The sequence below is a fragment of the Oryctolagus cuniculus genome, chromosome 11 (assembly GCF_964237555.1).
Source record: "Oryctolagus cuniculus chromosome 11, mOryCun1.1, whole genome shotgun sequence".
NCBI classification, from domain to species: Eukaryota; Metazoa; Chordata; class Mammalia; order Lagomorpha; family Leporidae; genus Oryctolagus; species Oryctolagus cuniculus.
Genome location: NC_091442.1, coordinates 22109565 through 22130744, shown reverse-complemented (window position 1 = coordinate 22130744; position 21180 = coordinate 22109565). Strand labels below are relative to the sequence as shown.

The following is a 21180-nucleotide window of genomic DNA, read 5'->3' as shown; positions in this document are numbered from 1 at the left end:
CTGGGGATCTCTCAGACAGGCTGTGGGACCATCTCCTGCGGGCAGATCGGGATGCTGGGGAGCTCCTGACCCCTGGGGAGCAACCCCCACCCTGGGGTTGTTCCCCTTCCCTCCTCCCCTCCCAGTCTTCCGGAGCTGGGGATGTGGGCCGCTGTGCCTGTGGCCAGGATCTGTCCCCAGCGATGAGAGGGAGAGGACTTGGGTGTCTCAGTTGTGTCTGGCACCTCAGGGAGGCCCAAGGGCCATGAGCCTAGGGTCTGGGGGACAGGCATGAAAGACCAAGGGACTGCAGCACCCCCGGGTGCTTACTGGATGCTGAGGCCACTGACTGGCAAAGCTTTGTGGGCCGTGGTGGCTCATGGGGACCTTCAGGGTCTGGACAAGGACCAGAAGGGAGCTCCGGCATGCTGCTGTCTCCCTCAGCTGCCAGCCATGGTCCTCGCTTCCCCCGGAGCTCTGAGGATGCACTGGAGGCGGGGAGCGCTCTGCCGCACGCTGCACCTTCACTCGGGGATCTACATGTCACCTCCTCTGCACCCAGAGGTGGGAGTGGAAGAGCACCGGGTTTAAGGCTCCTCCAGGGCTCTGCGGGGCCCAGCTGCCGTGCCCCCTCCCACAGCATTGAGAGTCTGTTGAGCTGGGGACTGGGCTGATGCCCTCAGAAGCCTGTGGGAGATGCGGGGCTGCTGGTCCTGAGCTGGGGTGTGGAGAACAGGAGTGGCTGGGAGCCTGCGTGCCTCCCGTGCCTCCAGATGGAGCCTGCAGCGGAGGCAGCCCGTGCCAGGCTCCCCTCTCAGCGCTGTGGCCCAGCGCGGGCACGGAGCTGGCGCATGCAGGCCAGCCTGAGGCCATGCCTGCCCAGCAACCCGTGCAGAGCACAGCCCTTGGGAGCCTGGGCACCACAGGCGTCCTGGAGGGCGTCCGTGTGGGGGACAGCATTCCTCTTCAAGCCCTTCCTGGACCCTGTGGCTTCTGAATCCTAGGTGAGAACAGTGCTTGGTCTTGCTCAGTAAATACTAAAAGATAGATGGAGGCCTGGAGAGGAAGAATGACTCGTCCAAGGTCACATGGCGGCTGAGTGGGAGCCGGCACCGATGTCCCGTCCTCTTCCCCGTCGGGGCTTCTCGCAGCTCAGGCACCTGCTTCCCTGCTGCTGTGGCCGTGCCATACTCAGGACTCTGCCTGGAGCTGGAAGTTATGGCCTGGGGCCTGAGGCCACCCAGCTCCTACCCCACAAGATAGAGGTGCGGCCGAGAGAAAGGGCAGCCAGCAGCCCTGGACCCTCTTGGGAGTGTAGTGTGGGTGCCTGGGAAGTTCTGGGCCTGAGCTTTGGGGGCGGCAGAGAGGATCGCCTGACTGCACAGGCTGGGGTGGGAAATGCCTCTTGTAGCTGCAGCCTGGACACCGCAGGCCCCTTTCTGGGCTTCTCTGTCCCATCTACTACCAGGGGATGATGATGATCCCTACCTGGAGCAATACTGGCAGTTACCTGGGTGACAGCATTTATTGAGCCCTTACTGTATGCCGTGCACTAGGATAAGTACCTGGTATCATCTCCCAGCAACTGTGTCGGGTGCTTTGTTGGCTACTTGTCACGGGTGAGAAACAGAGGCTTAGAGAGGTGGTGTAACCTCCCTGGGGTTACACAGTGGAAAGTGTGGGGCTGTCTGGGTCCAGAGCCCGACACTCTACCATGACATTGTAGCCGGGGCACCAGGTGGGTGTCGCGTGGAGCTCGGCAATTGATTGGAATATCAGGACTGTGCAAGTTCAGAGGTCAGTGTGTTGGGGTCTGGCAAGGCAAGGGTGGGCTGTGGCCTCAGTAATACTCAGTGGTAGGGGCAAAGAGGTGCCAGCTCTGGCCATCTGCATCCTAGCCAGACGCTCTGCTCCCTTGGTGAACAGGCAAGATTGGCTGCTTCTGTCATTTGTCCCCTGCCACATTTGAACTCACGTGACCAGAAAACACTGATGGGAATGCCACAGGGCACCAACTGGGACTGTGACCAGAGACCTGCGCCTGGGCCACGGGTTGGGCTTGAGAATAGGCGGCCCAGCTTCCTTTGTGGGCTGGAGGCTCGGGGAGAGGAGTCGTAACAGCTACCGTTTATTGAGCACGTATTCGATGCCAGGCACTGCTGTAAGGGTTTCCACGCAGCCTTCCTACTGTCCTCACAAAACCCTGTGCCGTCAGTCCGGTCGACCCTCTGTGTCTATGGGTTCTGCGTCTGTGGAACCAACCAGTTGCAGTGGGGGGCAGGGATGGCATCCGTGCTGAACATGTAGACTCTTTTCCTTGTCATTATCCCCGAAACAACAACAGCATATCAGCTATTCACACGGCACTGACGTTATCTTAGTGATCTAGAGATGATGTAAAGTCTGCAGGGGGATGAGCGTAGCTTCTGTACAAACATTGCATCATTTCATACAAAGGACTTGGGCATCTGAGGATCTTGGTGTCCACAGGGGTCCTGAACCCAATCCTCCATGGATGCTGAGGGATGACGCTGTTACCCTTCTACCCATTTTACAGATTGACGGGACTGGGGCTTACTGAGGGAAAGATGGTTGCTCAAGGTCACAAGGCTAGATTGCCAGGACTCAAACCCAGGCAGTGTGGGTCCGAGCCGTGCTCCTGATGCTTGTTCCTGCAGCTTGGCTGAGGTTGGGCCGAGTTTTGTTAGGTTTTGAAACCAGTCACTCGATCAGATGCATCGTTCTTCCGCAGCCTGGCCAGGAGAGCCAGGGCCATGACACGACGCAGGGGAAGACAGTGCTCCCGTACCTGCTGAGCGTGGATTCCAATTTGGGTGGTCAGGGAAGTCTTAAAAGAATAAGGAGGCCTTGGAAGAGGGCACTTAGGGCCAAGTAGGTAGGATCTGGGTGGTTGTGGCGGGAAGGGCACCTTCCCCAGGTCAGAGGAGAAGGAAATGGGGGTGCCTTTGAAGCTGAGCAGGTGGTCTGGTGTGCCTGGGACAGGTAGCAAAGGCCAGGGAAGTGAGCCAGAAGGTGACTCAGAAGGTCCGTTGGTGTTTAGGCCTGGAATCTAGGCCCTAGAGCTCGCACTGCCGAGCACGCGTGCCCTGGCCGTGGGCCCATCGCTAGCTGGCTCCAGTCTCAGTTTCCTCGTCTGTAAGCTGCAGGTGACCCTCCCTGTCTTGTAGTGGCTGCCGTGTGGTTGTTACATAAAGCACCTATGGCAGTGCTGGCACCAGCAGGAGCTCAGTGACTATGCCTCCTCTCTCCCTCCCGTCTCTCATCACTGTCAGGCTAAGGTGTTTCCACTCTACAGGAGCCTGGAGGCCCTGGGAGCCTTTGCTGGAGCTGAGTCCCCCAGGGAGTCTTGGGGAAGATGTCTGGCCATTGTGTGACCCACAGGGAGGGGTGGGCTGTGACCTTGCAGGAGGGGGTCTCGCAGGCAGGGGAGGAGGAGCTGGGGCGGGGAAGGATCCGCGCGATGCCTGGGAAGTCTCCCTGCAGTCGTTCACAAGGTTGAGCGGCATCGTCTGTGCATCTGGCATTTCCCCCCTTTGGATAAATCCCCATCGCGCTTCCTGTATAATAGCAGCAAATTGGGACTAAGTGTCCGACAATAGGAAGATGATTGGAAACATTTTGGAACATCCACTGGATAAAATAATACTCAGTGGTGAGGAGCCACGGAAACGCTTCTCGCCTCTCGCGCGGGGGGAGCCTCGCATTGGCAGAGCTTTTGCCCACGCTTTATTCCCTTCGTGTTCAGGATGGCCCCGTGACACAGCGGGTGGGGCTCAGAGCCTTCTTGTGCAGGAAGAGAAGTGAGCGCTGCTCTCCCGGGGCAGCACGCGTATTGCAGTCACTGTTCCATGGGCAGCGTGTGGCTCCGTGATTCGCACACGCTCACCGAAGGCAAGAATGATTGGGTGAGCGAAGCAGAGGGGAAGTGACTTGTTCAAGGTCCTGCAAGGTCTTGCCACCTCCTCGTCCCTTTGTCCTGGGAAAGCAGCAGAAGGTGGCCCTAGTGCTTGGATGAAGTTCCAGGCTTCTGGCTTAGGCCTGGCCCAGCCCTGGCCACTGTGAGGGGTTGGGGGTGGGGTGGACGGATCCCCAGGAAGGACCTGGGACTCTCACGGGGCAGCACCTCATCTTGTTTCTGGTTTTACCAGCTGGGAGGCCTTGGCAAATTCGTTCATCTTTTCAAGCCCCGATTTCCCCATCTGTCATGTGGATCGTCAAGGACCTAATTCTAGGGTGGTCATCAAGACTCAGGGAGTTAAAGTGTGCGAAGTAACTGTCGTAGAGCACCCAGGCGTATGACTGTGATGGTGATGGTGGTGATGGTGGTGATGGTGCCATTATGCGGAAGTATTTCTAGGACAACCGATGTTAAATGTGTGTGTGCACAGGGGAGTGGGGAGCCCACAAAGTCGTGAGCTTCCAGATGGCAGTTGGTGTACAATGTTAGGCCCAACCACAAACACAGATTGGAAGGAAATAGGCAGGAATGGAGTTACAGGAAGTGAAGAACACTGACCCAAACAAATCTTTCTTTGATGTTATATTTATTTAAAATCTTTGCAAATTTATTTTTTTTTTAATATATATTTAGGAGGCAGAGAGACAGAGATCTTCTTTCTGGTTCATTCCCCAGATAACTGCATTAGCTGGCGGGGGTGGGGGGTGGGGTGCAGGCCAAAGCCAGGAACTGGGAGCCTAATCCAAGTCTCACAAGGATGGCAGGGACCCAACGCTTGAGCCTCGTCAGCTGCCCCCCAGGGTGCACATCACTAGGAAGCTGGAGTTGGAAGCTGAATTGGGACTGAAAACCAAGCTGGTCAATATGAGATGTGGGCATCCCAAATTGCGCCTTAACCCCTGTGCCAAATGCCTACCCCCGATGTTACATTCATTTTTACCTTTGGTTTTAATCACAAAAGAAATGCTTAAATCCTAATATTTCAGAGGTGTGTTCTACCCTTAGCTCCTCCACCAAAACCCTGTTTTCCAGGAGTAGCCAGTAACCGTGCCGTGTGTCTCCTTATAGGATTTTTAATAAATGTTTCTTTTCTTTTAAAGATTTGTTTATTTGAAAGTCAGCATTATACAGGGAAAGTGTGTGTGTATGTGAGAGAGAGAGAGAGAGAGAGAGAGAGAGATCTTCCATCCACTGGCTCAATTGCCAGACAGCCGCAGTGGCCAGGGCTGGGCCAGGCCTAAGCCAGAAGCCTGGAACTTCATCCAAGCACTTGGGCCATCTTCTGCTGCTTTCCCAGGGAGCTGGGGCAGAAGTGGAGCAGCCAAGGCTCAAACTGTCGCCCACATGGGATGCGGATGGCGCAGGTGGCAGCTTTACCTGCTATGCCACAATACCATCCCCAGGATAATTTCTATACCTCCATAAACATACAAATCAGAATGGGATCATAAGCTGTATCATTGTTTTACAGCTTGTATTTCCCATGCAACTGTGCATTGTTGCTTCATGCCAGTATGTAGAAAACCTCAGTGAAAAGTTTTCACAATGGGTACCTAATACTTTTTTTTTTGACAGGCAGAGTGGACAGTGAGAGAGAGAGACAGGGAGAAAGGTCTTCCTTTGCCGTTGGTTCACCCTCCAATGGCCGCCGTGCTGATCCGATGGCAGGAGCCAGGTGCTTCTCCTGGTCTCCCATGGGGTGCAGGGCCCAAGCACTTGGGCCATCCTCCACTGCACTCCTGGGCCATAGCAGAGAGCTGGCCTGGAAGAGGGGCAACCGGGACAGAATCCGGCGCCCCGACCGGGACTAGAACCCGGTGTGCCGGTGCCGCAAGGTGGAGGATTAGCCTATTGAGCCGCGGCGCTGGCCAGTACCTAATACTTTTGTAATTAATGTTTTAATGGAGAAACCCTAGCTAATTGGCCAGTCCCCTGTTATTGGAAATTTAAAATGGTTTCCAGTGTTACTCTATTCTAAATAAGGCTGACAATGGACTCCAGGAGTGTTTAACCAGTTAACGAGAACCACGCGAGAGTCAGAAACTCAGAAATCGTATGACAGTTGCTGGTGAAGGCCTCCTGCACTTCTGTCCTGTCCCCTCTTCTCCCGCCCTCCCAGGGGGGCTTGAGGGGACGAGGAGCTGAGGGCTTGAGCTTAGAGGAGGCCCTGTCCCTGCCACTCTCAAAGGGTGGGGATGTCACCGGAGGACCCTTTATTTCACTCTACCCTGTGTGGATTCACCTGCGAATTTTTCAAACTCTTCTAGAACCAGGGAACGCTGCTTTCCCCTGAGTGTCCTTAGACAGGTTCCCTACCTGGTCTGGACCTGGGCCTCACCATCTGTGTGGCAGGGATGTCTCGCTGATCAGAGCCATCATGGCCACCCACTGATTGTCTATTTGTCAAATCCTGTGCCAGAGCTTTAGGTCCATTTATCTCATCTGATTCTCACTAAAAGCCTTTAGGGTGTAGAGGGTATTAATCTCATTTTACCTGCTCAGCATGGCTGTCAGAGAGGTTAACCCACCAGCCCAATGTCGCCAAACCTGTGGAGCCAGGATTCCAGCTCTGGCTGCAAAACCCATGTTCATAGCTGCGGTGCCCTGCTCCCTGTCAACAACAGCTGATTGGCAAGGTGCAGGCAAAATGATGATTATGAAAGGATCCTTTAAATTGTAAAGCACCCTGCACGTGGGAGGGATTGATACTGCCGTTATTATTTCTACCTCCAGAGCAACTGTAGCTTTGGTTACATGGTTTACTGCAAGTTGGAGGTCGTAGGATGTAGCAGGCTTGAGTGGGAAGAGCACTGGACTCTGAACCAGCAATTCGGGATTCTGGCCGACTCAATGTGACAAACTGAGTGACCTTGGCCAGTGAAAGCCATCCTGGGGAGGCCCTGAGATAGCTCACATGAGACACAGCACAGAAGGGAGCCAACAAGGTGCCTAGCCCTGCAACAAGGTGCCGATGCCCTACAGGGGGAGGCTGTGTGTGCCCTGCGCAGTCACCAGCACGGACCAAGGTGGACGACTTCTCCTTTTTGCCAGTGTTACTTTGCAGCTCTGGGCTGTCACATGGCCCCTGCCACAACTGCACAGCGGCCGGTGCTCCACAGAGGCATGTGAAACCTCTGGGCGGGGAGCCAGTGCTGGCGGGCGGCGGCCTCTTCACTTGCTTGGTTTTATTTAATGCGGTGCCCGTGGCTACCGCAGGCCTCTGACACCTTGCCATCTCCTCACTGGCACGTAGACACCTGAGCACCAGGAAGGTTGACGTCAGGCTCAGCTCCCCTTTAGATCCTTTGGGCCTGGCTGGAGGGGACACAGACCTCAGAGGTGCCTCTCTGTGCCTGCAAGCTCCAGCCATTCCATTCCCATCCATCCAGAGGCTGACCCCGCAGCACTCTCCATTTTTTGCCTTTTTTTTTTTTTTTAAGATTTATTGATTTGAAAGGTAGAGTTAGAGAGAGAGAGAGAGAGCTATTGCTTATTCACTCCCCAAATGGCTACAATGGCCAGGCTGGGCCAAGCCAAAGCCAGGATTCTGGAACTTCTTCTGAGTCTCCTATGTGGGTAGCAAGAGCTCAAACCTTGGGCCATCTTCCACTGCTTTTCCCAGGCCATTAGCAGGGAGCTGGATCAGAAATGGAGCAGCTGGGACGTGAACCCGGGCCCCTATCGGGTGCCGGTATCACAGGTAGTAGTTTAACCTCCTACACCACAAAGCTTGCCACCATTTTTTGTCTTTTAATTCTTCCTTTTTCTTTTCTGACTCCAAAAATGATACATGTTCATAGCATAAATATTGGAAAATCTAGAAAAAGACTGGAAAAGAGGGTCTGTATTTTCTTTTTTAGCCTTTGAACTCTGTAATCAATATGAAAATAATATTCTTGGAGTGCTAAGGGTTTTGGCAGGTGTTAGGTGCTCTGTGGGGTTGCTCTCACTCTGTTTTCCCAGTGAACCTGTGAGATAGGCAGGGTTTTCCGTGTGACTTTACAGATGAAGAAACTGAGGCACGGGGAGGTAACAGGACTTGCCCTCAGTGTTCTTGTCCTCCCTTTGGTCTTCCTTAATGACCCAGACTATGCTGTGCCTCCCTGAGCTCCCCTCACCCTGCTCCCTAAACACTCCAAGTGGCAGGTGGTGTGCCAGTCAGATTCTGGCAGAAAACAGAATTATACTCAGATGTTTCAACTGGGCTGTTAATAAAGGCCTGGGCAGGGTTAAGAGAGCCCACAGGGGTATTGAGGCGCCCACAAACTGATGATCACAGAGGCCGTTAGCACTCCTCGGCCTGGACGAAGCGATGGCAGGGGCATTCCCTGTGTTGCATGATGGCCGAGACCGGGCAAGGAGCTGTAGCACAGAGGCTCGGCCTCCGTAAGGCCCCGAGCGGGGAGATTCGGGAAGAGAGGCTCAGTCTCTCTCCTTCCACTCTTGACCTGCCGCTGCCTTCTGTTGGCCAAACCCAGCGAGAAGCCAGCAGGCAAGAGAGCCCAGGGCCAGTTCATGGGGTCAGCCTCTCACTTCAGCAACACAGGAGTCGGGTGCAGATGGACACTCACGACCCCCATGGGTGGGGGAAGTGTGTCCCCTGACCTCCCAGGAAGACAGAAGCACTGTCTTTGGTAAATGTGATTATTGAAAACATCACTCAATCGAGGTTTTTTTTTTTTTTTTTTTTTTTTTTTTCCCGGCACTGTTCTTGCTCTTCCTCTGTCTCTCCGCCCCCCTCCCTTTCACTTCCCTCTCCCCTTCTCTCTCCTCTCCTTCCTGCTATGATCTCTTCTCTCACCAGACTCAGAATTCCCAGAAAAACCTGGGCACAAATCTTGGGTGTCCTCGATGTCCAAGATTTAGAAGGAGCAGTCTTGCTGACCAGGGCGTGATTGTTCTCAACCCTGGGCACACGTGGCTGTGGGCAGCCCCCTGTTGCTCTGCTGCTGTGCCTAGACACGGCTCTTGGGTGTACGTCATAGACATCTGTAATGCACTGCGCTCTGTAGCTAGTGATACTTGCACTTTGGGATTTCAGAGTCCTTTTCTTCCCCGTAACATCCCTTACTGCCATGGCATTGCTCGGATGTGGAGGACGGGGGCTCCCATCTCTGTGTGATGAATGAGGAAGCTGATACCCAGAAAGAGGAGTTGACTTGCCCAAAGCCCATCCAATAAGAAGAGGCAGCATTGAAACAAGGGCAGTGGTCCTAATTCTTTTTTTTAAAATAAGATTTATTTTATTTATTTGAAAGACAGAGTTTCAGAGAGGTAGAGACAGAGAGAGAGGTCTTCTATCCACTGGTTCACTCCTCAGATGGCTGCAATGGCTGGAGCTGCGCCGATCCGGAGCCAGGAGCCAGGAGCCTCCTCTGGGTCTCCCATGCAGGTACAGGGGCCCAAGCATTTGGGCCATCTTTCACTGCTTTCCTAGGCCACAGCAGAGAGCCGGATTGGAAGAGGAGCAGCTGGGACTCGAACCGGTGCCCATATAGGATGCTGGCGCTTCAGACCAGGCCTCTAACCCACTGCGCCACAATGCCCGTCCCTGCTCCTGATTCTGACTCCAGCTCTTCCCAGTGCATTTGCTCTTCAATCCTGGGAAGTTGTCCTTGGCCAGCCACACCTGGGTAGAGATCAGAACTGGTTGCCTCTGCTCAAGCTGCTGAGCCACCCTGTAGCGGGCAGAACTCCAGAGTCAGAGACTTGGCACAGCCTCATGACCTTGTGCAGAGCGGTTTGCCTCTGGGAGCCTGTGTATCTTCAGCAGTAAAGGAAGATCACATTAGGAATTTGCATGGAGAAGTCAGGTGCTTGTGGTCAGCTAAGCCATAAGGAGAGGCTGGAGGGCTTCTGAGGCCAAGGCAGCCTCAGCCTCTGGTCCTCAGCTGTGCAGTTAGAAACTGTCTCATTGTGTTCCAGCCACCCATCACCCAGTGTGCATTTGTCCATCCACTGTCTGTCTGATGCCAGACCCGCTGAGTGAATTCTCGCACTGTCACTTATTAGCTGTGTGCTCTTGGGCAGCTTGCTTAACTTCTCCAATTCAGTGTGTGGCAGACAGCAAGCTCCCTAAATATGATCCCTGTTCTTGTATTCATCAAGAACTGCCCTGAGCCCAGGGCTACTGGTGAATGAGACAAACTCTTTGCCTTGAAGGACTTTATATTCCAGGAGAGGAATAGAGCCAAGTGGAAACAAAAGTCAACTAGTAAATAGAAAGGCAGTTTGTGGTAATTACCATGCCAACAAACTCAGCATGTTTGCTTAATGGACACAAAGTTTCTATTTGGGGTGATGAAAGTTTTTGGGAACAGACAATGGCAATTGTTGCACAGCTTTGTGAACATAATTAATACCCCCAGTTTGTTACACCTGAAAGTGGTTAAATCAGCAAAAGGAAACAAAGATAAAAACAAAGAAATGGTCCCGAATACTGCAACAAAAACAGGGGAGGGGCCCATCTTAGATGGGGTGGTTCAGAGGCCAGAAGATTTGCTACCTGAAGGTGAGAGCTGTCACGCCAACAGGTGGGACACGAGCTCAACTGTGCATGCAGAGGGGACAAGGACAGAGCCCCAGTGCAGGGGCAGGCTGGGTTCAGCGGAAGAAGAGACAGAAAGCCCACAGTGATGGCGGCCTGGTGAGGCCCCCGGGTTCCAGCTGTGGTGGGAGCCTGCACTGGGATGCTGGGCCGAGGCCAGAGCCAGTGTGCTATGTAGTGCTGATGACGAGATTGCATTTTATTCTGATGGGAACCACTGCAGGTTTTGAATAGGGCATCCGATGGGAGGTTTGAAAAGGTCCTTGTGACTGGTCTGCAGAGAGGAAACGCTGGGATGGCCTGAGTGGTGACAGGGAGGCTGTGGAGCAGAGTAGGACAGCCACCCTGGCAAAGGGGAGAGTGGCTTGGACCCGGGCAGTGGCCGTGGGACTAGAGAAAGAGAACAAACCTGAGATACTGGACTCAAAGATGCTGACTCACGCTAACCATGGTGGGAGGCCTTGATGTATAAGCCCGATGCTTAAGGCACGTGGATATGCCTCAGCTGGGCCAGGCACCCTCTGCCTGCAGACCACCCAGAGGGGAGCCACGGTGTGAGCACAGAAGGCTGCTCTGGGCCCCTGTAATGGGGGCCGGGGAGCCAGGCAGTGGCTGTGGCAGTGCAGAGCAGCAGGTGCGAATGGGCTGCGGGGCCAGCCCCGGCCAGGCCGGCTGGACACCCTGGCCTCCCGGGGCCCCTCGCCCCAGACAGGGCTGGCGCTGTCAGCATTTGCTTTTCTGGCTGACCTTTCCCTTTCTAATCCACGCATCCGGCCTTGCATATGTTGGTGTCATCAGTCTGGTCCTGCTGGCCTCCGTCTCGTGGAACAGCCTTCCGCACCGCCCTGGGCAGGCGCCTCTGAACGCCTGTGCCCGGCCACTGCTCACTGTGGCCTCCCATGACTGCTTCTCCCTGCACACCCTCCCTCTCGCGGCTGTTTTATTGGCGCATCCCATACTGAGTGCGCTCTCTTATTTTCCTGAATCTGCATCACCATCCCCAGAGGGATGTAAGGGAGGTAGGGAGGGAGAGAAGAATGTCTCTGTTTCCTAAAAGAGGCAGCGGCGGCTCAGAGCAGTGAAGACACTGGCCTGGGGTCACAGAGTGGGTGCTGGCGCTGGGCTTTGGGCCCAGGTCTGCCTGACTCCGAGGGCTGTGCTGTTAACCCCTGAGCAGCAGGGCCCCTCCTGCTGCCCTGCGAGGGAGTCCATGAATGGCTCTGAAGTCTGTGGTCCCAGCCCTGGCTTGTAGCGCGATCATTGGGGAGTTCTGTCCTTGTCCGGCAGGATGACCCTTCACACACACGCTGCTCTGCCTGCACCACCTCAACCCCTCCACTCCTCCCCAGCTCCACCTTGGAGCTCCCCTTCTAGGCTTCTCCTTCCAAGGTGTCCACAGGTTGGGGTCTTTTCTCTGGCCTCTGCACAGCCCCTGGTTCCCATCTGGTGGCTTGGCCTGAATGCTCTCCCTCCTCCTCCTGTCTGAGTCCTAAGTCCACCTCTACCCCTGCCCTGCCCAGGGAAGAGCAGGCCGCCTTCCTGCTCCCCGGGTCCCCAGGCCCTGCCCATTTTCATCTCCATCTCCATCATGTCCCGGGGGTCGCGTCTCCTGAGTGAACACCCTCCTCTCCTCTTCCCTCTGGATCCCTTGTGGTGCCTGGCCCAGCTGACAACCTGCAGGTGCCATCATCTGTGCCAACCTGGGCCTTGGCAGAACCGTGCATACATGGCAGGCTGTGTCAGAGCCAAGGCTGGGTTCCTGGCTCCCTTTCTGTGGCCTTGTGAGAGAACTGTGTTGTTAACCTTGGACTTGTGAAATAAAGATTCATTCTGGATTTTTTAAATAAGATTTATTTATTTTTAAAATTCATTTGAAAGGCAAAGATATAGAGAGGGGAGGAGAGTCAGAGAGAGAGAGAGAGAGAGAGAGAGAGAGAGAGGTCTTCCACCTGCTGGTTCACTCCCCAAATGACCACAATGGCCAGGGCTAAGCCAGGCCAAAGCCAGGGGCCTTGAAATTCTTCCAGGTCTCCCACATGAGTGCAGGGGCCCAAGCACTTGGGCCATCTTCCCCTGCTTTCCTGGGCACATTAGCAGGGAGCTGGACTGGAAGTGGAGCAGCCAGGACTCAAACTTGTGCTCATGTGGGATGCCTGCATTGCAGATGGAGGCTTAACCTGCTGTACCACAGGCCCCTCATCCTGGGTTTTAAAAAAATAGTATTTTTCTTGTTAAAAAAAGATTTATTTATTTTAAAGACAAAGTGATGGAGAGAATGAGAGAGGAAGACACACACACACATGCATACATACACACACAGATTTTCTATCTACTGGTTCACTCTCTAAGTAGTTGCATAGTCAGGACTGGGCCAAGCTGAAGACAGGAGCCAGGAATTATATCCCTGGCCTCCCACATAGGTGGCAGGGGCCCAAGCACTTGGGTCATCTTCTACTGCCTTCCCAAGTGTATTAGCAGGAAGCTGGGTAAGAAGCAGAGCAGCCAGGACTTGAACTGGTGCTCTGATATGAGATGCTGGTGTCACGAGGGGAAAATAAACTGACTGTGCCCTGATGCCAGCCTCCATTTTTCTTTTTCTTCTTTTAAAGACTTCTTATTTGTTTATTTTAAGAGTAGAGTGACAGATTGAGAGTGAGGGAGAGAAAGAAGAAGAGAAAGAGAGAGCTCTTCCATTAGCTGGTTCACTTACCAAATGGTTGCCATGGCAGGGGCTGGGCCAGGCTGGAGTTAGGAGCCAGGAACTCCATCCAGGTCTCCCACGTGGGTGCAGAGGCCCATATTTTGCCACCTTCCACTACCTTCCCTGGGGCATTTGAGCAGGGAGCTGAATCAGCAAAGCAGCCAGACTTGAACCAGCACTCCAATATTTGATGCCAGCATTGCAAGCAGAGGCTTAACCTCCTGCACCACAATGCTGTCTCCCCTATTTTTCTTTTTAATTCATAACCCTTGTAAAAGTTCAAACAGAGGGGCCAGCATTGTGGCTGGTATAGCAGATAAAGTTTCTGCCTGCAGCACTGGCATCCCTTATGGGCAATGGTTTAAGTCCTGGCTGCTCCACTTGCAGTTCAGCTCCCTGCTAATGGCCTGGGGAAAGCAACAGAAGATGGCCCAAGGACCTGGGCTCCTGCCACCCACGTGGGAGACTCAGATGAAGCTCTGGCTCCTGGCTTCAGCCTGCTCCAGTTGTAGCCATCTGGGTAGTGAAGCAGTGGATGGAAGATCTCTCTGTGTCTCTCCCTCTCTCTCTCTGTAACTGTGACTCTCAAATAATTAAATCTTAAAAATTTTAAACAGATTTCATTTCTTTATTTATGCTGCCGTGCCAAGCTATGTATATCAGAAAAAACTATTTTTTATCCTCTAATTAAGAGGACAATCAAGGCATCTCCAAGTATTGCAGAAAAATCAAAAACTGTAGTTAGAAAAAAAAATAATCTGTTTTGGAGCCATACAGAAATAGCCACAGTTAATACTTTATGAGTTTTCTGTACAGATCTGGTGTTGTAGCACAGCAGGTTAAGCTGCCACCTGCGAAACCAGCATCCCATATGAGCACCAGTTCAAGTCCCAGCTGCTCTGTGTCTGATCCAGCTCCCTGCTAATGCACCTGGGAAGGCAGCAGAAGATGGCAAAGTACTTGGTCCCCTGTGGGGTCCCTGTGGGAGACCCTGATGGAGTTCCAGGTTTCTGGTTTCAACCTGGCCCAGCCCTGGCTCTTGCAGCCATTTGGGGAGTGAACCAGTAGGTGGAAGATCTGTGTGTGTGTGTGTGTGTGTGTGTGTGTGTGTGTCTCCCTTGCTGTCTCTATAAACTCTGCCTTTAAATAGATAAATCTTCTTAAAAAAAAAAAGATAAAGACTGGGGTTACATCCTGGTCAGTTAGAAATATGGGTCAGCAGTGCACGTCACAGCCCTCAGCTCTGCAGCATCACAGCTCGGCGTGGGCGCCTTCAGATGCCCAGGACACTGGGAGTGGGGAGGTGGGGAGGTCACGCACACAAAGCCCGTCCTAGTCAGGTGCTGAGAATCTCGCGTCTCTGTTGAGCATGGTACTGGAAGTGAAAGCCAGCAGGGCTGTAAGGGGGTGTTTCCACACCATTGTGAAGTCAGTGCTCAGAGGAGGGGGATGTAGAATGCAGACAGGGTCGGTCTGCACACACCAGTGCGTAGCACGCTTTGTCACGAATATTTTCCATCCATAATCTTCTCTTTCCCTCTCTTCGTGGAGGGACCATTATCTATCTAACCAGGGAATCAGCAGCTCCTGCCCCCGCCTGGGCTTCAGCCTGGGCCTGCGCTTGCTTTCTCAAGGGGGTTCTGTTAGGGTTTGCTAGAGGCAGTGAAGTGCAGGGGAGAGAAAATGGACCTCAAGTCAGGACCTGGGGCACCAGAGGCGGGGAGAGGGAAACCTGACTGAGGACACGACTGTCACTCAAGTCTCTGCTCTCTGAGTCTCTGCGAAGGAAGAGGAGTCGATCAAGTTCTCTCTAAGACCTCTGCTCTTCTAATCTCTGGCATTCACGGCCAGCAGGCTCTGTTGGGGTCCTGGGCTGTCTGGTCAGGGCCACGCCCACCGGGTGCAGAACTAGGCCAGAGAGTCTGGGCTGAAACCAGGCGGGGAGTGCCTCCGGCCGCCGGTGCCCCTGAGGGTCATTGCGGCTTCTGCTCACAGCGGAAAATACCCAGGTTAATCTGTGGATTTTTTTAGCGACAAAGCGGGTGTTTATTTAAGGGTTCTTGCCCGGAGGCCTTACCTAACTAATGGCTACCTGCTCACGTGCGGGCATGGGGAAGGTCCCACGCCAGACGGACGGGGCTCAGGCTGCCCTGGGCTGTGAGCTCTGCCATGGGTCCCGGCCCAGTGGTGCCACTGGCCGTGTCGCAAGCAACAGAGAGCTTGTATGTACCTGCAGCTGTAAGTTGTGCCCACAGAGCTGTGGGTGATGAGCAGGGTGCTCAGCCTTCCTGGTGTGAGGCGATGTGGGGAGGCCTTCCCTTCCCCTCCGCACCTCGCTACAAAGCAGCAGCAAGCCCTGTCCCTGGACTACGTATTCCAGCTCCCAAAGCCCCCACAGGGCTCCAGGGTGCTGGTCTGGGCTTCTCCGTGTCTGAGTGGGGCCCCCAGGGTCCCCGATTTCCGTGCAGCACTGGTTGCTTTGGCTGGCTGGGGGCCTTCTAGAATACATGGAGCTCACTGAAGAAAGGAGGGCGTGGGACAGGGAATGTGGGACACGTACATGGTCCAGGGTAGATCCGGTGACCGTCTGTGGACTGGGAGGCGTACGAGAGGCAGGGACAGGCCGCCAGGTGGGATCTGGATCTTTCTCACATAATGTGGTGGATTTGTAGACTCAGGCTTGAGTTCCTGCCCCTTTCTCTGTACCCCTGGCTTTAGCTACCCCTCCCCCCAGAGATGATGGGTGTGTGTGTGTGTGTGTGTGTGTGTGTGTGTTTAGAAAGGCATAGGTGATTCCAAAGCATGTCAGCCCTTCCTCTAATCCCACCCCCTTCCCATGGATCTCTCTCACCTTCCTTTACTCTCTCCGCAGTTTGACGAGATCCTTTCAGATCTTTTACTCAATATGGAGAAGTGACAAATATCTGTTGTGGAGGTTACTGTTACGTTTTTTAAATAAAATACAAAACAAGACCTGCCCTTCTCCCTCTCCGTCTCTGCCTGCCTCTGCCTGAATGTGCTTGTTCCAATAGAATAGCTGGGCAACAACTCCTTGATTCTCTCGGAAATCTCATTACTGCTCCAAGGGGAAATGCTAAGCTCGATTTGTACCAGAGATAATTCCGCTAAGTCCCTCACCGTTTGGACGAGTCCCGGTGAGGTGCAGTGACCGCCCCATTTGCGGCAGACCCAGGACCAGGGCTGGGCCTGCCCGTCCCTTTGGAGCTGTCCTGATGTCACGGCTGTGAAGTCGGGGTTCGGGGGTCGAGGGCCGGGAAGGACTGAGGCCTGAGGCATGAGGAGGCGTGGGCAGGCTCTTGGGCAGAGGGCCTGGGCCAAGGCCGCTTGGGTTCCGTGTGTCGGGTGTTGCTTGAGGGCTGACATGGGCCAGGTGCTGTGCTGGAGGAGGGGCTGACTGCCCTGCGCTCCCAGCCGTGGGCGCTCCCTGGAGAGACCCTCATGGTTCCTAGGGAGGGCCCCGATTGCAGGTCTGGCCTGAGAGACCAGGGTCTCTGGGGTACTAGACATCAGTGGGAAGGGGCTGCGACCTCGGCTGCAACCGCTAACCCTCACGTCTCACAACTCCCCTCACCCCATCCTGCCGTCCACGGCTCTTCGTCCATCTGCCTCCATCTGTCTCTCTCCGCGTGCGCTTCCTGCCCCCTCGCTCTGCCACACCATCGTGTCCCTGTCACATGCTCTCTTTCATGCCAACGCAGGCGTGCTGGTCACCATGACAACAGAGACAGGCCCCGATTCTGAGGTGAAGAAGGCTCAAGAGGAGGCCCCGCAGCAGCCCGAGGCCGCCGCTGCGACCACCCCCGTGCCCCCCGCCGGCCACGGCCACCCAGAGGCCAACTCCAATGAGAAGCCTGCGCCCCAGCAGGACGCTCGGCCTGCAGAACAGGTGTGTGCCCGGGGCGGGGGCTCCCTCTTCCTACCCGGCCAGGCCCCCAGGTTTTGTCAGCAGGAAAGAAAGAAGGAGATAAAGGTTGGTTAACGCTCTGCTGTGTGCTGAGCAGTGCGCTGAGGGCACTGTGGTTTTATGTTTAGTTCTCCCAAACCCAGGAGCAGAGCCGTTAGTTTCCCTGTTGTACACTTGGGGAAACTGAGGCTCAGCAGGATGAAGTGAGTCACTCGAAGTCACATCGCCATAACTAAAGTGACAGAGGTGGAAGTCATGTCTAGATCTCATTTTTTAAAAAAGATTTATTTGTTTATTTGAAAGTTGGAGTTGAGAGAAGAGAGACAGAGAGAGGTCTTCCATCTGCTGGTTCACTCCCCAGATGGCCTCAACGGCCAGGGCTGGGCCAGGAGCCAGGAGTTCTTCCGGGTCTCCCTGGGGTGGCTGGGGCCCAAGGCTTTGGGCTATCCTCTGTTGCTTTCCTAGGTGCATTAGCAGAGGACAGGATCAGAAGTAGAGCAGCCCAGACTCAAACTGACACCGTTAGGGGATGCCGGCTCTGCAGACTGTGCCATGGCACCGGCCCCTAGATCTGATCTTGAAAACTGTGTTCTTTACACTTTGTCTTCCTGCCCCTTGAGCCTTTTTATTCTAGCACAGCAAGCCCAGTATGACCTCAGTCAAAACCCATCACCCAAAAGCCTCGAGAGACTTGGGGAATCGCCCGGCCATCAAACTCCCAACTCCCTCCAAACAGGCCTGGAGAAGACCGGGAGAAGGCCAAGGTCATCGACGGAATCAGAGCAGGGCTCTGGCCTCCCTGCCCCAGCTGAGACCATCCACAGCACCCAGCCTTGTGCTAGACGCAGTGACAGACAGGAAGGAGGAGGCCTAACCCACACAACGTTCCAGGGAGACAGGACAGCCCTGGCCACTGGGTGTGGTGCTGTGGGACCCGTACCTGCAGAGGCAGCCCCCACCTGCACCTGTCCCATCCCATACAGAACCACATCCCAGCCAGAGGCCCTGGGCTCCGGGGCTCTCGGAGGGCCCTGACTCATTTCGTGGCTCCTTCTGGCTTAGCCCTGGCAGCCTCTTCATTGCTTCTGGTTTGTGTGAAAGGCCCTGGTTTCGCACTCCCTGACCCATGTCTTCCCTTGCTTGGACCCACAGAGCCTAGACATGGAGGAGAAGGACTACAGTGAGGCCGATGGCCTGTCAGAGAGGACCACGCCCAGCAAGGCCCAGAAGTCACCCCAGAAGATTGCCAAGAAGTACAAGAGTGCCATCTGCCGGGTCACTCTGCTCGATGCCTCCGAGTATGAGTGCGAGGTGGAGGTAGGGGAGTGCCCGGCGCCATATGCCCTGTCCCCGGTCAGCTGGCCCAGAGCAGGGCAGGCTCCTTCACGTGAGATGACCTGGCCTGGCCCTCCCTGTACAGATGGTGGCCCCAAGGCCTGGAGAGGGCTGCTCTGATTAGACGAGGCACAGGGCTGGCACGGGGAGAAGGTTCCGTAGGTGGCTATACCTTGGCAAGGATGCCACCAGCCCAGGCCTGAGCTGCAGCCCCGAAGGCCTGGGAACTAGGCTTTCTACTCCCCCAGCAGACACTGAAGCTTACGCTGGAGTCGTTTTCATGTGTTTATCATGGAGAGGGTGCCTCCCTCCCTTGTGGATGCCCCTGTCCAGGACACACAGCCACCTAGTGCCATGGTGAGGGTCTCCTGGGCACGAGGAGGCAGTCTGCTGGCAGGCTGCTCTATTTCACGTGCCCTGTCCCACAGTGGGCTGGCCCCTCTGGCCCGACGTGCACTGTCCCCTTTCCTCATATTGGGTCAGATTCATACCCTAATTCTGGATTCCCACTTGCACCCTCTATGAACCCTTTTCCCTTTTTCTTCTTCTTTTTTTAAAAGATTTATTTATCTGAAAGAGTTACAGAAAGAGAGACAGACAGACATAGAGATCTTCCATCTGCTGGTTCACTCCCCAAATGGCTGCAATGGCTGTGGCTGGGCTGGTATGAAGCCAGGAGCCAGGAGCTTCTTCCAGGTCTCCTTTGTGGGTACAGGGGCCCAAGGACTCGGGCCATATTCTGCTGCTTTCCCATTAGCAGAGAGCTGGATCAGAAGTGGAGCAGCCAGGACTCGAACCATTGCTCATAGGGGATGCCGGCATCACAGGCAGTGGCTTAACCCGCTGCTCCACAATGCTGGCCTGTCTGTTAGCCCTTTTTCCTTTAGGGGCTTGCTCCTGTCTGTGCATGACGCCCGGCTCATCCCCTCAAATGCAGAAGAGTTTAGAGGGTGGCCTTGCTCCTCGGGAGAAAGAAAACGCTCTCTCCCACTCTATCCCCACAGGCCTGACTCCCTGACTCCGTACAGGGGCTTTGTCCCAGGCCAGTTCCACCTGCTCAGATGGACTCCTGGCTCAGGAATTCCTTGTGAGGCCTGGCTTATGGACCTAGGCAGACCTTGAAGGGACCTTACTTTCTGGGGTCCCCTGCCCTGGGATCCCCTTATTGGTGCTTTTGTGCTGATAGATTTGAGGCACCCAGCCAGGTTCAGGGTTTGGGATCCGCAGGCCCGGGCATTAGTTCACAGAGACCCCAGGCTGGGCTGCATGGGAGTCGGGGGAGAAGGGGGCTCCAATGGGGGGCTTCTGCCTTGTGAGCTCTGTGAAGCCTCACTTGCTGCCCAGGCTGGGGGCGGCACTCCAGGCTGTTCCGCCCTGAGTTCACGTATACCCAGGGTAAGAGGAGGAGCCAGGGCAAGAGGGTCACGCTGTGACCTTGAGAAATCTGCCACTCCCCATGCCCCCACTTCAGCTTTTCCACAAGCAAATCCAAAGCCTAGACAGAGCCCACCCAGCTTTGGAAGAAGGGCGGTGGTGAGCTGAGTGCAGATGTCAGCCCCAGAGTCTCTTAGGACACAGAGAACAGAGCCAGGAAGGTGGGCAGGAGTGCCAGGTCCTGTCCAGGTGGGGTGGACTTGTCAGAGCACAGCCTGGCCATGCTCTGGCCTCACGGTGGCTCCGCCCTCCTCCCCAGAAACATGGCCGGGGCCAGGTGCTGTTTGACCTGGTCTGTGAGCACCTCAACCTGCTGGAGAAGGACTACTTCGGCCTGACCTTCTGTGACGCCGACAGCCAGAAGGTACCTGGCTCGGGGATGCTCAGCGGTGGGAGAGGGCAGATCTGGTCCCCTAGGCGCCCACAGGCCTGGCCACACCCCGTGGCTTCTGTCGGGCCTCAGATCTTCATTAGCGCCTTCTGTTTGCCAGCACCCCCGGTTCTCGCCCTCGACGCCCCGCCCTCAGTCCTTCCCCAGCAGCTGTAAGTCACTCCCAAGTGCGTGTCCCATGGCTGCTAGAGTTGCCTGGAGCCGCTGGGCAGCTCCCCCCTGCGTCTCTCCCCACTCCCGGCACGCTCCCTGCCCGAGTCTCCTTCCCACCCCAGACCCTGCCCACTACAGCTATGGCGCTTGGTTCCCCGCGGCTGCCTGTAGGCAGTCCCAGCCCCAGGGCTCTGGATCTCAGACCTCATCGCTCTCACCTCCCAGTGCCAGGAGAAGAGCCCAGAAAGCTGAGCCGGGAGGTGTGGTCGACCAGCTGCTTCAGGGCACTTCTCTCCCAGGCCTCGCCTCTGCCTTCCCGCTAAAGAACTCTGCCTTCCCTTGCAGAACTGGCTGGACCCCTCCAAGGAGATCAAGAAGCAGATCCGGAGTGAGTGGCTGGCGCAGCTGGGCCTGTGCTGGGGGGCTGGGCGGAGCCCAGGTCTGCTGCTCCCCCCCCCCCGCCCCTCCCCATGCAGCGGGCTCCCACGCAGCTCCTGGTGAAGGCAGGGCGGGAGTGACTGGGGACCCTTGTCTTCTGGGTGATGAGTCTGAGGCCAGAGAAGAGACATGGCCACAGTCACACAGGATGTCGGAGGGGTCGGGTGTGCAGTTAGGATGTTAGCCCTAGAGAGGCCTGCAGAATCATCTAGACACAGACGAAGGGATGGCCTGGAAGTAGGCATCCCCCGTCCAGGGCGGGTGCGGACATCAGTAGCCAACACCCCGTTCCCGGAGG

General features: G+C 55.3%; 1 protein-coding gene across 20 annotated transcripts in view; it reads left to right on the top strand.

Moving 5' to 3' along the window:
- The window catches only part of EPB41L1 (erythrocyte membrane protein band 4.1 like 1), a 128046-nt gene that overhangs the window by 55482 nt on the left and 51384 nt on the right, over positions 1-21180 (top strand). For all 20 annotated transcript variants that reach the window (XM_070051888.1, XM_051845069.2, XM_051845068.2 and 17 more), the window contains 4 exons: positions 16926-17113; positions 18284-18448; positions 20160-20264; positions 20790-20832. In XM_070051888.1, coding sequence (XP_069907989.1) covers positions 16940-17113; positions 18284-18448; positions 20160-20264; positions 20790-20832 — 487 coding nt within the window. In that variant the 5' untranslated portion in view covers positions 16926-16939. Of the gene's footprint in view, positions 1-16925; positions 17114-18283; positions 18449-20159; positions 20265-20789; positions 20833-21180 lie in introns of those variants that run through there.